The sequence below is a fragment of the Camelus dromedarius genome, chromosome 16 (genome assembly GCF_036321535.1).
Source record: "Camelus dromedarius isolate mCamDro1 chromosome 16, mCamDro1.pat, whole genome shotgun sequence".
NCBI lineage: Eukaryota > Metazoa > Chordata > Mammalia > Artiodactyla > Camelidae > Camelus > Camelus dromedarius.
In genome coordinates, this window is record NC_087451.1 from 31,428,182 (window position 1) to 31,444,749 (window position 16,568).

The 16,568-nt window shown below is 45.0% G+C and overlaps 1 protein-coding gene across 2 annotated transcripts in view; it reads left to right on the plus strand.

The window, feature by feature from the left end:
- Positions 1-14,513, plus strand: part of PRPSAP1 (phosphoribosyl pyrophosphate synthetase associated protein 1) — a 44,575-nt gene extending 30,062 nt beyond the window's left edge. For both annotated transcript variants that reach the window (XM_031469156.2, XM_010983841.3), the window contains exons 4-10: positions 3,462-3,634; positions 4,957-5,072; positions 5,526-5,581; positions 6,254-6,399; positions 12,130-12,200; positions 13,110-13,256; positions 13,772-14,513. In XM_031469156.2, the coding sequence (XP_031325016.1) occupies positions 3,481-3,634; positions 4,957-5,072; positions 5,526-5,581; positions 6,254-6,399; positions 12,130-12,200; positions 13,110-13,256; positions 13,772-13,930 (849 nt within the window). In that variant the 5' untranslated portion in view covers positions 3,462-3,480 and the 3' untranslated portion in view covers positions 13,931-14,513. The remainder of the gene's footprint in view (positions 1-3,461; positions 3,635-4,956; positions 5,073-5,525; positions 5,582-6,253; positions 6,400-12,129; positions 12,201-13,109; positions 13,257-13,771) is intronic.
- Positions 14,514-16,568: the final 2,055 nt, after the last annotated feature.

The following is a 16,568-nucleotide window of genomic DNA, read 5'->3' on the forward strand; positions in this document are numbered from 1 at the left end:
TCTTGTCTTACAGGTTTTTCTATTGTGGAGGAGGAGAGGGTGTTACCTAAAGTAATAAGGCTGATTTTAGATAAACAGAGCAAAGCTTAGACATTCACACGAATTCAGTCACCGTCAGAGCCAACATCTGAAGATCTCATGTAAACCTGTTTTTGGTGCTGCTGTTGCTCAGAACATCTTTGGAACTCGTTTTCTGGATAGAACTCAGGAAGAGCCAGACAGAAGCCATGAGTAGGGCGGGGTCTGGGATGAGGGGCTCTGAGCCTTCCCGCCCTCTCCAGTCGCCCCTCTGCCCACAGCTCCACCTGTTCTCCAGCCCAGAAGCCCTCTGCACCCCTCTTTGGGGGAGTTTATGGAGGCTTCATTACATAGGTGTGACTGATTAAATCACCACCATCCAGTGATTGATTGGCCAAGAGAGGTCACGGGGGTGGGGCTGGAAGTTCAACGCCTCTGATCTCGTGGCTTGTCGCCCTGGCAGCCAGTTCCCTGGTTTAGGTGCAGCCCCAAAGCCACCTCTTTAACATAACAAAAGACACCTTTGTCCCTCTTGGGGCTTAGGAAATTCTAAGGGTTTCAGGAGCCCCAAGCCAGAAATAAATACATATTTCTTATTATAAATCACAGTATCTCAAGGAGCCTCCATTATACTGAGCATTGAACCTAAGGAAAAATAGACATGAAGCTTACAGGGTGTTTTCTGGAGGACAGTTTTCATGTTTTATGTTACAAGTCCTAGTATGTTGATGTGACATAAGGCTCATTAAAAGAACATTACAGCTTACTTGCTGCAGATAGTTAACTGCTGGGTGTGGGGGCAAGGTAAATTCTGCTCCCTTGCCGTGTTCCCGTTACTTCCATCTGCAGTTGGCCTGTCTTTGCAGTCCCAGGCAGTTTACTTGATGTATGCAGACCTTGCCTGCTTCCTTAGCGCACATTCGTTTCTGCCTGTCAAAGACGAGAGAGCAGTAAGGGCCGAGTTTAATATGTGATTGTCTTAGGGAAGGGAAAAGTAGTTGGTAAACAGTTAAGATTGTCCTACTTAGATACAAAGACTCCAAGCACTAGCCAGGATGTACTTGGAACAGTCTTAGGGAGCAGATAAATAAAGCTGGGGCTGCCAGCAATTTCTCTTTACCCAGCTGGCCCACAGAGTAATCGCCTGGTATCCGATTTGTCCCGTGTCCGTTAGCGAATGGCTAAAGCCACTGTGATAAAGGCCCTTTTGTTGCCTTCCTGGCCAATAAGGGGTGGGGCGTGGCCGGCTTTCCTTCGCCTTGGGCTGGAGAACAATGTATCCCTTGGCATAAATCATTAGGAAGAAGAAAAAGTGAAAAATAAAACCCTCATGGGAGAAACTAGTAATTAATGGAAGGAAAGCTACTCTGAATTCAAGGCTCCTCCAGAACTGCCCGTCTTGTTACATTAACATCTCATCTATCTAGGACGCTGTTGCAAAGCCAGCTGAAGGCCCACTACCCAGATAAGATACTCTTCCAGAATCGATTTAATTAACTTCAGCTCTGAACACACTGTTGGCATTGGGATCTGGTGTGAGAGGCCACGTCCAGCGGTGCTTTTATAATGTCACACAGTACACAAGGAAGCTCTGGTTTTATTTCTAATGCTGATAAGCAGTCTGTAATGGGAGAGGCTTTTGCTATAGTGTCTGTGACGTCTGGTGTTTAGATGGGGATACGGACTCCTGCGTTAACTGACATTCTGTCTTCTGAGTACCGTGCAGGCTTCCAGCGTAACGTTCAGAGCCCAGAGGACATCAGTATAGATGATCTGTTGTGGGAAGGGAGGCTCTCCCCTGTGGGATAAAGGATTAACGTGTTTGGGGAGGGGAGCACTTCGGTCACTTAGCCGTGCTCCTTCGTGGGACAAATGATTACCGTGAGAGGGATCCAGTGTGGGTCTCTGGCATTCCCGTTTTCTCTCCCCCGCTTAACACAGTGCCTGATTTACGTTACTCAATAATTATTTGTTGAACGGGTGACCCGGTTTGAAAGTTACTGGAAAATGTTGAAAATTGACCAAGTATTATGAATTCTTAGGTACCTTGAAAGTGTTTGATAAATGTTTTGTCCTTATTATAGCAAAAGGTCATCTGTCCTCTGACCTTCCAATGCCAGACTCTAATGGGGACATTCATTTGGGAGTATGAGAGAAAAGAATGTTCTAGGTTATTTCAGAGGAAGGAGATGATAATGAAAATAATGTAACCTATCAGCAATCCGAAAGGAATGTCTTGTTGTCTTGAAGCTGAGCCCAGAATCAACGACACCTACCCCCCGAGAGAAATGTTTCTATGACAGAACCTTGAAATAATTACGAAAAGTCTAAACCTCAAAGGCGAGGTTGGAAATTCCCCGAGTTGAAAGTGGATTCAGAAAGCATTGTTAGAGAGAAAGGATGTCTTAGCAGCTGCCCACTCCTTGGTGCACAGATGTAAACATACACTGGGAAAGACTGGGAGGAAATGGCCTGACTGTCCTTCAAGCTAACAAGCGTTTAAGTCTGCTATGTTGACGGCAGGCTTTCCATTTTGCTACGGATCAGATAATTCAGTTCTGCTCCTCACTTGGGCAGGAACCAAGACGTGGGCAATGATCTCCTTTATCGGGGGAAGGTCAAGGGAGAGAACACTGCTGACGCACAGAGAGAGTGTTTGAGGACACGTGGGTAATCCAGAGAGGGGCAGGAGGAGGCTGGAGGGAGAGGGCTGAGCACTGGGAGATCATCCTGACGGATTTCCAGGCCCTTCACTTTCTGAAGGGCAGAGCCCACCTATTGATGAGCCTTGGCAAAGGGTAGAATCAACATTCATTAAAATTAGGAAATTTTAAGAAAAATTGGAAAGAGCCTTTCCTTTGACTTATCTTTCAGATTCATATTTCCTTCTTTGTCCGGGAATCTGTGTATCTCAAGGAAAGAAGGGATGGGAGAGGTTTTTGGAAATTAAGTTCCAAGACCTCCCCACCCCTCACCCTCCTGTCCACCCCCAAAAGAAGAAAAGAGACCAAATCCTTTCTGGTAATCACAGCTCAATAGAAGGGCAGGTGGATTTCCTTTGCCGTTCCCAGGAAAATTAGGCACTGGCACTTTGGCCTGAGTTTAAATCCCAGGGATGGTGCCAGTTATGGTTTAACTCTGGTCACCGGCACTTGACGTCTGCCTCACAGGGCCCTCCAGTGACTGTGTCAGTGACAGAAGAGGCAGGCAGAGGTGGGCGTGGGTCACCGCACTGTGAATGGAAGTAACCTCAGACTAGAACCAGAGCTCCCGCAGCTAAAAGGCAGAGTTGACAAGCTCTCTCCCATACGCACGAGGTGCGGGGATTAGATAGGTACCTGTAACACCCATCCTGACAGCTCACTCCAGATTGCTGAAGTGGGGATCCTCTCCAGGGTTTTATACGTCCAGTTAATCCCAAAGTGCACATTTTACTGTTTCAGAGACGTGAACACGGCCGTGATGGAGTTACTGATCATGGCCTACGCGCTGAAGACAGCCTGTGCCCGGAATATCATTGGCGTCATCCCCTACTTCCCCTACAGCAAGCAGAGCAAGATGCGGAAGAGAGGCTCCATCGTGTGCAAGCTCCTGGCGTCTATGCTGGCGAAAGCGGGTGAGTGCAGCCAGGGCCTGGGCTCCTGCGCTCTGAGGCAGGACTTGCCCCCGTTCCCGATTAGTCCGCACCGCACACGGCTAGTTTGGGACCCACGTGCTCTGAGTGTTGTCCAGTGGTTACGTGGCCTTGTTTCCCTCTGCATAGTTCTGGGTAGGCATGTGTGAGCTTGGGTTTGAGTTCTTTTCCTGTCCTTGTCCTCCCTCAGGGTGACCTTGTCCGCTTCTGTGTTTCCCGCTCTTCTGCGATCTTGGAAGTTTTCATCATTCTACCTCCTTTTATATTTCATCTTATTGAAATTTTAGCTGGTGATCTTGGCATTTGGGTGTGATCTTTGAGCTGCAGGTCTAGATTTATTTAAACCTTAGCTAAATTAAGTTTTGTTCATGTATGTGATAGTAAAACTGGATTTCTCTTCTACTATTTCTTCAGCTTATATACTCTTCCTGGCCCCTCCCTGATTGTCTTTCTGTGTTTTCATTGTGTTTTTGTCATGGCGACATACTTTCTGGCCTGTAAAATCAAATGTGGTAACACTTAACAGTTACTGGGGTTTTATTTGCTTCCTGTTTATTTAAAAGCTCTAACATACATTGGAGTCCTCAGAAACATATTTGAATTCCATTCTCTCTAAAAATGTGTAATGTGTTTGGAAAGAACAAGGAATTCTGGGTTTTTGCTCTGGGAGTTTTTCAGCAACCTTTGGCCATTTGCCGTGAATTTATATATGTACGTTTTGTGTTTAGCACTATGGATTATGAGTATGTTTTCCTTGTTTTTTCTGTAAGCATACTTCCTGACCCTTTCTTTTATGCCATATAGAAATTGTTCCAAACTCTTCAATATCTGTGTTTTGTGAACTTCTTTTCTTCTGGTATACATATTATTCTGCTTTTGCTTTCTTATTCCTTCTGTCTTTATCCACAAGTCCTTTAATACTTCTTCCTAGATTCCTTAATCAAGGCCTTACTATTTTTTTATATCTATTTTCGCTTCAGTGTTTAATCCCCCCATTCATATTTTTGCTTCGACTTGATTTTTTCTTGTCAGTTTTCAGGCCCGAGCTAACAGTTAGAGGAGGACATTTAGTTTTTCAATCCGTGTGGAAGGTCACAGGCTCCTGTACTGGGCTGAACATTGTCTTTAGTCCATTAAGTTCTGTTAAGCTTGCACGTAAGGTCTGTAACCCACAAGCTCGTTCATGGTGCCCCCTGCCTTCAGTCTCCGGTTAGAAAACAGGCGTGGGGCGTCTAGTTTGTGTCCACCTATAGCCGTGTAACTCGGAGGGGTGAACTTTGTAATTTTTTGTTTTAAAATTTCAGGTTTAACTCACATTATCACTATGGATCTGCATCAAAAGGAAATACAAGGCTTTTTCAGCTTTCCCGTGGACAACCTTAGAGCCTCACCTTTCCTGCTTCAGTATATCCAGGAAGAAGTGAGGAGCCACCAGCGAGTACCCTTTGTCCTCAAAAGAGACCCAGTGTAGTTTTTCTCTGGTACCAGATTCCAATATTGAAAGGCACATCAAATGATCACGTGATCGCTCCCTTAAGTCTTATTTCTGGAGGCAGCCAGATAGGGTCAGCATTTAGGCACGGAGGATGGTGATTTTTAAAGACATTAAAAATGGGTTTCCTTCTAAGTGTCTTCTGTTTCCTAAAGTGAGGGTTTAAGAATTGATTATTTTTTATCTTCTTGATGTAGCAGAGTTTTGCAATGACAGTAGTTGATAACGATTAAAAAATTGTAAACGTGTGAATGAAATTCTAGCATATTTGTTTGCCAAGATGGATCACTGTTATAAGAGGGGGAAAAAAAGTAATGCCAGCATCCAGGGGTAATTTTTTGATACCTTTTCAATATTTTCTTATTTTCCCTCCACATTTAGATTCCAAATTACAGAAATGCAGTCATCGTAGCTAAGTCTCCTGATGCTGCAAAAAGGTAAATAAACCAGACTTTCGCACATGTCCCTTCTCGGTGCTTCCGAGTCATGTCTTCATACAGCTTGTGAAAGTTCATTGTCTCCACCTTTGCCCCAAATCACTGTCCTGTCCCCAATCACAGCTTTACAACATGAGTGGGTCATTGAATCACTTGGTTTTCCCCTGGGCGAAAATGAAGTTTTTCCTTCAAGTTCTCAGGAAAAGGAGAACAGAAGGTCCGTGAGCGCTTTCCGAGCGGTGGTTTATTTATTTACTTATTTTTTGCTTGTTTATTTTAAATTGAAGTACAGTCAGCTACAGTGTGTCATTTCTGGTGTACAGCATCATGTCCCAGTCATGCATATATACGTATATATATACACATATATTCGTTTTCATATTCTTTTTCGTCAGGCAGTGGTTTTTGAGACCTCTGTGAACAAAGTCCTCCTGAAGACGAGTGTTAGGATGTCGGACAAAGGGTGGAAGCAGAATGATCGAGAATCACATCCTAGCCCGGGTCTTGTGTGCCTCTTAAGGCATTTGTGTTCTGGCCTGGGCCCCGCGTTCTGATTTGCAGCAGAAACTCTCCTGCGTGCCCCTGAGAGGCTGAATGAAGCTTCCATTCTGTGGTTAACGCCGGGGCTTTCCTCCCCGTGGACTTCACCGCTTGCCTCTGTCTTCCTCGCAGGGCCCAGTCGTACGCGGAGAGGCTGCGTCTGGGTTTGGCTGTGATCCACGGGGAAGCCCAGTGCGCAGAGATGGACATGGACGACGGCCGTCACTCTCCCCCAATGGTCAAAAACGCCACTGTCCACCCTGGGCTGGAACTGCCGTGTAAGACCAGCTCTGTGTTTTTATTCCACCTGTAAACTGCAGGCAGTTTTGAATAGTGGGGGTGGCTAGGAGTTAGTACCCACGTGGATGCACACTGTCTTGTTATTTTAAATAATTGAGTGGTATCCCACTGACTTCGCCTTTTGTAAAAGGTTGTGTTACACACTTTTGTTGACTATGTAGGCACAATTTGAGCTAATCTGGGTAGCACTTAGCCTGCAGAGTGTGAGATAATTTTAGCTTTAGTGGAAAAAAAAAGGTGTATGTGTCGAGGTGTGAAATCTTAAGTTTTTTATATTTTGGTAACATAGGTGATAGCAACCATTGATCAAATATCAGGCTTTGGCAATCAGCTGAATTGAGCAGTTATTTTAGTGATGTAGGCCTTCGACCTGATTCCTGACTAACTTATTGTTAATCCAACAGAGTGGGAGCTATTTACTTCTGTGGACTTTTGAGTGGCGATAACCAGCATTCTGTGCTGGAAGATATATTATGTTTTTTAGAGGAAGGAGATTATTTCCTTTTACAATCTGTATCTATTTGCCATGCCTCAGAATCGTACAAATTAATAGGGTGGAAAAATATTTGCACGGTTACACCTCAGACAGGCTATTTCAGGTGTAAACATTCTAGGGTTTTTTTTTTTGCCTCCATCCTATAAAATTTCAATTGCTTTGTTTTCAACTTTGGAGGGTTTTATGTAAGAGAAATAAGTAATATATTCTTTTAATTTAAATTTTTAGATCACGGTTTTTTGGGGTTTTTGTTTAGATTTTCATAATTAAAGTTCTTAAACAGGTTAATTCATTCACGTATTTGAAAATTCAAGCAGTACAAACTCCTTCGTGGTGAAAACCCTTTCCACCCATCGCCTCCCCTTCTTCCCCTGGCTGCTCTGATCCCCAGTGCGGTTGGTTTCTTGTGTGTCCGTTTAGACTGGATATGCTTTCTGCATGTACAAGCAAATACACGTCTTTCTTTTTTCTCTCATTTTCACGCCAACAGTAATACATCATACACATTGTTCTGCTCCTTGCTTTTTTCATTCAGTGGCTCCTTCCTTACGCGTCTATATAGATTTCTCAGTCATGACCGTTTCGTAGTAGACTGTTTTATGGATGTGCCATAATTTATTTAATCATCCCTTGTTGATGCACTTATAGATTTTTTCCCCCCAGTCTTTGGGGATAAAAAAACCAAGGCTGCAATAATAATGAACACCTGTTGAGTCCTTGCACTACAAGGGCTTAGAGAGCTTCTAAGCCCTACGGGAGGTGCTGGAATTGGGTGCTGTCACAGCACCGTGCAGGTGCTCCTGTTACTTCTCCTGCCTGTGAGGAAGTTGAGACACGCGGCCGGCCGGGTGGGGCCAGGGTTTGGAATGCAGCCGCTGACACCAGAATCCACACCCCTTTGTTTTTGTAGCTTTTTATTTTGAACGAACTGCAGACTTAGAGAAAAGTTGAAAGAATAATACAAAATTCCTCTCTGCTCTTCAGAGTCCCCAGAGTGAACATTTACGTTCCTTTTTTTTTTTTTCTGAACCATTGAGAGTGAGTTGCAGACATAATGCCCTTTTACTCCTGAATGCTTCCGTGTGTATTTCCTAAAAACAGAGACTGTCTCATAACCACAGTATGATGACCAGATTCAGGAAAGTACTGTGATATGCTCTACATTCCTTATTCAGATTTTACCAGTTGTCCCATCAATGTCCTTTAGAAGAAAAGAAAACTGTTTTGGGGGGCCCAGGACCCAGGATAAGCTCCCAGATTGCACCGGTTTTCATCTCCTTAGTCTCAATTAATCGTGAATGGCTCCTCTGTTCTTTGTCTCCTGCGACCTGATACTTTTGAAAAGTCCAGGCAAGTTGTTTTGTAGGAGAGCCTTTCATTAGCACTTGTTTCCTCATATTAGCCTGAATCAGTTAATATGCCAATTTTTGTCGAATGGTGGTTTTTCTAATTCCCTGTCTTCCTTGTCTGCTCAGTCGTTGACACCAGTGCAGATGCAGAGAATCTTGTTTTGTTCAGTGTGTTCTAGTCCGTTGCTACCGTTGATCTTCATGCTCAAATTGGCTCAGACTTGGCCAAAGAGAACTGCGTGTCGAGCTGCCCACCGTGCTCTTTGGACGTGGCCCTGCCTGCCTTTGCTGCTTCCTCGTTCCTGTCTGGGACAGCGGGAGGCTCCACGTCTGTCTTGTGCTTCCTTGGCCCTGGAATCAGCCACTCCCCCAAGGAGCCCCAGGCCCTTTAGTGGAAAGCGCTATTTCGAAACTAAAGTTGGGGCTTCAGAGCGTCTGCTCTCTGTCGCCCAACGCTATCACCTGTGATTAGCTTTGCCTCATGTCCTTTCATAAGTGACTGTATTTATAGGCTAGAGACCAAGAAATCAAATTATTGGGTCAGAAGTTATTTTGATAAGATATGGCCAAATTATCGCCATATTTTCTATGGTGAGATTCTCTTCTGAGACCATCGCCTTGTCACTTAGGATCATAACACTATTTTCCCCTCCAGTCAGCATTCCTTCCTAGACGTGTTGGTGTGTTTACATTACAGCTTTTACCATTGCCACGGGATGGTTTTCTGTGACTCCCTTTTGTAGATGCAGCCAAGAGAATTCTGGAAAAAAAAAAAAAAAAAAAAGATTTCTTGTATGTGTGTTTGTACCTTCCAGATTAAGTATGCTCTGTGTTTATGTATCAGTGATACTTCTAGTGTGTTTCTATAGTTTATTTAGCGGTAATGAAGATGGAGGTATTAGGATGTTGGGACAAGGCCAGAGGAAAGCAGACTTTCACCCCTGAAGTCTGCGCATCTTCAGGAAAGATGAACTGTGTTACCTTCCTGCAACCTGTTCTTTTAGAGCAGTAATTCTCAACTGAGGCTAATTTTGCTCCCCAGAGGATACCTCACAGTGTCTGGAGACATTTCTTGGTTGTCTCAACCAGCAGGGCAGTGGGATGCTACAGGCATCTGGTGAGTAGCAGCCAGAGATGCTACTGAATGACCTCCCAGCGTAACAAACAATTATCCAGCCCGAAGTGTCAGTAGTGCCAAGGTTGAGAAACTCTGTTTTAAAGTAATTTATTAAAAATGAGGTTGCATAAATGTTTCTCTTTTATAAGGCAGAATTTGATACCTCCCTGATGGCAAGGGCATCTCACGTGCTGGAAAGGACTACAGGTCGACGGTTCCCCTAAGCGCTGCATCTGTGCCTACCACGGTGGTGACTCCTCAGAGTGAGGGACCCAAAAATGGGAGGAAGTCTCCTTTTTGGGCTTGATTTTCCTGCCTTGTTAATTTTACAAGCAAAGACACAGCTTTCACCAGGAGAAGCAAAAACAGACCGTAGCTCCTCTCGAGTATCTGTTAGGTGTTAAATTTTGACTTGTTTGCATGTGGACAGGGTTCTGCGCTTGAAAGTAATTTCAGTTCTGGTTGCGCTGGAGAACTTACTTTATTTCCTATATCTCTCCCCAACGTCAGTCTGTTGATGAAGTTTGACTTTCCATTGAGCTAGAAAACAGCCCCTGATCAAGATGGATAAGGAATGAATAATTCCCCTTAGTCCTTTTTTGCTCTTTATTTTAGGAGAGGAAGGTTTGAGAGAGTGTGTGTGTGTGTGTGAGAGAGAGAGAGAGATCTAAAGGATGGTTATAAATGCAGCATTATTTTACTTAGAAAATGGTAATTTTAAAAGTAAAAGACAATTTCTTGCTTCCTTCATAAGAACATTGGAAATCATTTGCTCAGTTGACATTTTTACTGCAGTAAGTTGATGTAGTTTTAACAGTGGGATTTCTGGCCACACGTGATGGTACACGGTTCATTTTATTCGTAAACAGATTGGGTTTTGTTCGACAAGATAGAGCAGAATCTTAAACATAGAGTAGTTTTAGCACCCTTTATCCTTGACCTTCGGTATTGCTTTTACTGAAAATTTTGAGTCATTAGTGCTTTATTTTCTGGGCAAGCTGTTAGAACATTTGGGCATTTTTTAAAGCATGTGAGGTACTATTCATTTCTCGTGAGCCTGTAATGAAATCTTTCTCTGTTTTTCAGTAGCCACCAAATTATGTTGGTTTATCCAGATCCCAAAGCCAGTTACGAGCAGGGAATGAACACCCCAGGAGAAAGGCTTTTTTTTTTTTTCTTAAGCCTTTTTTTTTAAAGCCTTGATCCTAGCCATGCCTGATTTTCATTTCAAACTGAGAAGTTGTTTGGGGAGAGGTAGGCTTACAAAAAGCAAGCCAGGAGTAACTACTCCAACGTGTTTCTGCGTCAAACTGGAGCTGAATTTCTAGTGATGTTTGATGAGGGATACTGGCTTGCAATCTTTTCCTTTTTTTTGCAGAGAAAAATGGTCAAGAAAGGACCTACATCTCTTTAAGAAGCGGGTAGGTCAGCATAACCACCTACCCACATGGTTTAAAGACAGAATTTGAGGAAGCGTTTCCTAATGTTGGTGGTTTGTTTTCTCCCCACTTTTAGGTGATACTTACAGGCAGAGCCTTTTTGGCTGCCCAAATTCAAGAAATTGCCCTTGTTTCTGGGACGGGAAATCAGGAAATGTCTATTGAGATTCGCCAGTAAAATAGCGCTGAAGTTCCCCTCGGCTGCTCTGCTGGTGTACAGAAAGGCACAGCTGTTCTTCGAGGTTTACGGCGCCTGTAGACAGGAATCAGCTAACATGGCTAGTTTGCTGATACTTACTCAGCTACAGAATTACCCTGAATGTTCCCCCCTCGCCCCCGCTGCTGGTTTAATAAATATTTCAGAGTAATAAAAAACCTTCCAAAAAAAGTAGAGTATTTAGCCTGTTCTTCTGAAATATTTTTCCCCCTCAGTTTATTAACCTCCTGTTCAGGGTGCATTCTTCTCCATCCTGCACTTTGCTTTGTGCATCACAGATCAGTTTCTTGGTGAGAGAAGAGGCTTCTACTCTCAGGACCCATTAAATCAGGAAAAGAGGATGATCTTGCAGCTTTTGTCTTCAGCTTCCTCATTTTCAGGAAACTGATTATGTCAGTGGTGAGGTTATCTGATAGTGAGGTCACATTGTCCTAGTAAGGTCGGCCTTGGAAGAAAATGAAGCAAGGCCAGCTATCTGTGTGGCAGCCTTTCCCTGTTTACTTTCTGCAGAGCGATGTTTATTTACATTTCTTTATGAGTCAGATTATTTCTGATCGGTGAGGCGCCGGTGCTGCTGCTCTGGGCCGGTGAGCCTTTCCAAAGCGCTCTGCTCCTCCTGGTTGGGCCTGTGCTGTCCAGCCTGGGGTGGCTGCAGAGCCCTTGAAACCTGGCCAGTCCCAACAAAGGATCCCTGTGTGTGTAAAATGCACATCAAGTACACAGACCTAGTGTGAAGAAAATGTAAAGCGTCTCCGATAAAGTTGCGTTATCGATGATGGATTGAAATGGTAACATTCTGTATATACGGGGGTAAAGTTAAAATCTGTTAATTTCATCTATCTCTTTCTCCTTTTTTAACGTGGGTAACTAGCAAATGTCGAGTCCCTTCTGTGGCTAACGCCCCCTGCTGTTGCCCAGTGCTGCTCTGGGTCACCTGTTTCCGCGAGGCCCCAGGCGGACTGGGGGGGGATCTGCGTGTTTTCTAATTGTCTCCCCCCAGGGGAAGGCATGGCGGTGACTGCGTTTACCCAGTGATACCTGCCGATGCTGCGCGACTAACTGGCGCCTTGGGCTTGTTTTCCTTTGCTAGTGATGATGGCCAAAGAGAAGCCGCCAATCACGGTGGTCGGAGATGTCGGTGGGCGCATCGCAATCATAGTGGTAGGTCATGTGTCTTCCTTTGTGTGCAGAGATGGTGCTGCTGGCTCTCAGGAGGCGCCCACTCTTGGATCGTCGTTCCAGTAACGATGACGATGGTGATACGTTTAAACGGACCCATCTAGCCCTTCTCACCCAGACTCCCCTAGGGCAGGTAGCAGAAAAATCTTAAACAGATGAACAGCTCAAATGGTAAAGCGCATGCTTAGCATGCACGAGGTCCTGGGTTCAATCCCCAGTACCTCCCCCGAAAAACTAACTAACTAAATAAACCTAATTACCCCCCCCCCGCAAAATAAATAAATAAATAAAAATAGACAAACAGGAGTGATTATAACTTACAGATGTGGAACCAGCACAGTAGCAGCTCCTGTAAGAAAATTCAGCTCCAGAGAGAACCTTCGTCTTGAGCTGCATCGAACCAGCTGAGCTACTCAACTTGTGGGCCATGGGGTGAATGGAAGACGGGCTGTTCCATTTTCACTAATGAGAACGTGTATCTTGTTCTTTGTTACTTTAACGTGACACATTTGCTCCCAGCTCTGAATGCCTTTGCTGAGCCAGAGGATCGGTCCTTTACAATGGCTCGATTTATTTCTGTGTTCCTCTCGATTAACTTTCGGAAAAAAGTCAATGGGACCCTGGCTACGTAGGATTCAACAGCAATTTGAAACAGGGACATGAGTCTTGGCAGTCTTAGACTAGCTGTGGATGTCACACAGCCTGGGAGGCTTCGCTGCTCTTCCCGCTGACAGCCGCGCAGAGTCCAGCCTGCGCGGTTGTGTTCAGTCTTGAGCCGGGCGGATAGCTCTGACTTTCCATTCAGCACCCTCTGCAGCAGAGTGCGAGGAGGTGCGTGTTTACAGATGGGGGTGGGGGGGTTCCTCCACACTAACTCTGGTCTCTTCTCAGGATGACATCATTGATGATGTGGAAAGTTTCGTTGCCGCCGCGGAGATCCTGAAAGAGAGAGGCGCTTACAAGATCTACGTCATGGCCACTCATGGCATCCTGTCTGCGGAGGCCCCCCGTCTGATCGAGGAGTCCTCCATCGACGAGGTCTGTCTGCACTTGAGTCACGACTTGCTGCTCTGCTTTCTGTGCATAGTTAAATGCCTCGGCCACTATGGCTCACTCCCTGTCTAGAGGACTGAAATCATGCTTTCAGGGGCTAGCAGTCTGTTGGGGGCAATTAGGAATATATATGTCTGTTTTTATCAAGATTTGCTATGTGTACTTCAGTATAATTGATAGTGTAATTTGATGACTGTAGTAGCATTTCTCTCAAGACTTGAATTCTTCCTCGATAATACGCAGGTTTGGGGCAGTGCTGGGGCGCGCTCTGTCATTTCTGCATCCATAGGCCGTGACCTTCATAAGCTTATGTTTTGAATCATGTAACCTTTCCCTTGTGTAAAGTTGGTTTAGTTTATGAAAACTGTACTCAGTGGAATGAGGCTTTTGTAGTGTGGAACTTGGTCTGTGGGTACCCAATGTTAGATCAACTTTCCCGAGCCACCACGTCGGGGCACACATCAGTAACCGTGTTTATTTTCCGTTGCTACAATGACCAGGTGGTGGTGACAAATACTGTCCCTCACGAGGTGCAGAAGCTGCAGTGTCCCAAGATAAAGACTGTGGACATCAGTCTGATTCTTTCTGAAGCCATTCGGAGAATCCACAATGGAGAGTCCATGGCGTACCTTTTCCGCAACATCACCGTGGATGACTAGGTCTGTCGGCTGCCGTGACCCTGGAACTCCTGAAGAAAACATGAGAGCAGTGCCATCAATTATGTACACAGTGTTTCCTTTCAAGGGAGTCAGATAGTCTCTCTTGCCAAGTTCGGTAGGTAGGAGACGTTGAGACGACCAAGGGGATTACAGATAATGTGTGAATGGCCTTAACTGTCTTTCATCGTCATCCTGTTCCTTAAAAAAAACGCTTTCCTGAAAAGAATCTGGAAACCTTGTTGATATTGAAAGGGAGTTAAAAACAGATAAAGTCTTAAGTCTGTAATGTTCATTCAGTTGTTTGCACCACAGGGAGACGTCCGTGTTCATAGTGAACTTGATTTAGGGAGGCTGAGCACCCTGGCACCGTTTCTATCCCAGTTGCCCCCTCACCACTCAACCCCATGCAGGTCTTTTATAGAGAATCACATTGTCCTTTGAGAAACTGCTTGCTAACGGTCATCGAACAATGAAGCATTTGTGGTGTCACTCCTAGCGAGGATGTCAGGTCAGAGGATAACATCCTATCTCTGGATATCTACGTTGCTCTTAAATTGCAAATAAAAGAATTTGTTGTCTTCTAGTCTCTTCACTGCCCTTCAGAGCTGCCCTCCTCCTGCCTTCTGTCCAGACTGTGCAGAAGGCAGTGCCTGTTGAATACAGGGTGGTGCAGGTCCGTGGCTGGCCCCAGACCCTGGACCTCAGTCTCCTGCGGCTCCCATTCCCTTCCCAAGTGTTGAAGTTAAATCCTTCTCGAATAGTGTATTTAAAACCCAAATTAAAAAAAATAATAGACCTAACCATACTTCTTCCTGTGTGATGGGCGGCACAGGGGTTGGTTGCTGCAGCTGCTTAGGACTGCATTTGGCCTTTCTGCCCAGAGTTCTGTATAATCACAGTTCTGGACTAGTCCTCATTTGTCAAGTAGGCTTTGCTGCAAATATGGTGTGAACTTTTTATACTTTTTAGTCTAATCCGAGGCAGGACGGAACGAAACAGGAAGGGGGAGTGTCTTCCCGGAAGTGAACTGGAATGGCTGCTTGGTTCTGTCCGTTCCTGAGAGAGAATAAAGAGCAGCTCGCTTATTTGTACAGTTGTGTTTCTCTGCAGCAAGTTTCCTGGACATTTTTCTTCCCTTCCTGATGACTAAAAAAGTTCCCAGCCCACCATCAAGACTTTATTTTAGCGCATTAGCTTTCTCAGGCACAAGAATAAATTGCCTCCTTTTAATCGTCTTAAGTAGGGGAGTTGTGAGAAAAGAACTTAATTACGAAGTCATGAGCATGGTGGCAGAGGAAGGGCTGCGGACCATTACTCAGGAGACTGTTCTGTTTGTAACATCGGACAGATGACTAGTCCTTTCTGGGCCTCTGTCAGTTGTGAAAAGAGAGGTTTGGAGCTGAAAGCTAAGGCCTTTTTAACTCCAAAATTCCGTTTATACTTCTGATTCCTGTTTTCTTTCCTATGTCTCTAAAAAAGATTTTCTTTTTTCAGTGGAGGCACTGGGGATTGAACCCCAGTGCTACGCATGCGCTCTACCACTGAGCTATATCCACCCCTCTGAGAGAGATTTTAAATGTGCCTACTTAGCAAAGGCATCTGGCAGAATGTATTTCCTGGGATTAGAGTTGGAACATACTAGAATGTGCCCTTTCCAGCGGCATTCAGTGAGTCCTAGTATGTGCCTGGCGTGATACTAAGTCTCAAGGGCTTGAGAATGAAACGTGTGGGCTGGGGAGCTGACGTTCTGGCCATGGCTAGTGCAGCAGTGGCGGTGACACTCTGCTGCAAAGTCACTGACCTTGGACTCCACTGAGCCCACACACTGCAGCCTCCAGTACAGCTGGTGCTCAATCCTGAGCCTTTAATTTTCAACTTTTTGGTCTGGCCTTCTGTTTTATAATGTAAGAACAGAAGTGGACAAAAGACTACAAAGAATTTCTTCTTTTGATGATAACAGCCACCACCTGAAGGCCTACTGTGTGTCAGGCTCTGGGATTATAATGGTGAACAAAGATGCTTGGGTATTCCCTCATGGAGGTTATAGACTTGTGTTTAACTCCATTTCCAGGAAACACTACTTCTTGGGAGGGGAGGGGAGGGGGTGAACATGAAGGATTTTGATTAAATTTTGCCAGTTCAGACTAAATATTTGAATTTGAAAAGTAGTTGAAATAGAAGTATGTAGTACAGATTCCGTCACTGGTTTTCTTTAGCTTTCTTGAGTATAAACACTGGCATTTTACTTGTTTGCTGGGAGAATCTGGTGTGGGGAAGTCAGGCCTCAATTGCTGAGAGCACCAGATTCCACTGGTCCTGCCTCCTCAGTCCTGCCCTGTCACCGGCGGAGATGCTGGTGCTGGACCAGTCTGTTTTGGGATAAATTGAGCCAGGACCACACAGAAAAAGATCTGTCAGCTGGTGGCTAATTGGAACCACCTGGGTAGTGAGTGGGCTTCCCCCCCCCCTTCTAGTTACCTTCCCTTCTGATTGAGCAAAATGATATGGGAATTGTCCCCAAGCGACCAAGGTCTCAGGACTGCCACCCCTTTAGCGAACAGAGCAGCTAAAACACACCAAGCCTAGTGGCCGTTGAGACCCCTTCTTTCCGTTGTTGTAGCCCCCAGGCGTGACTGAG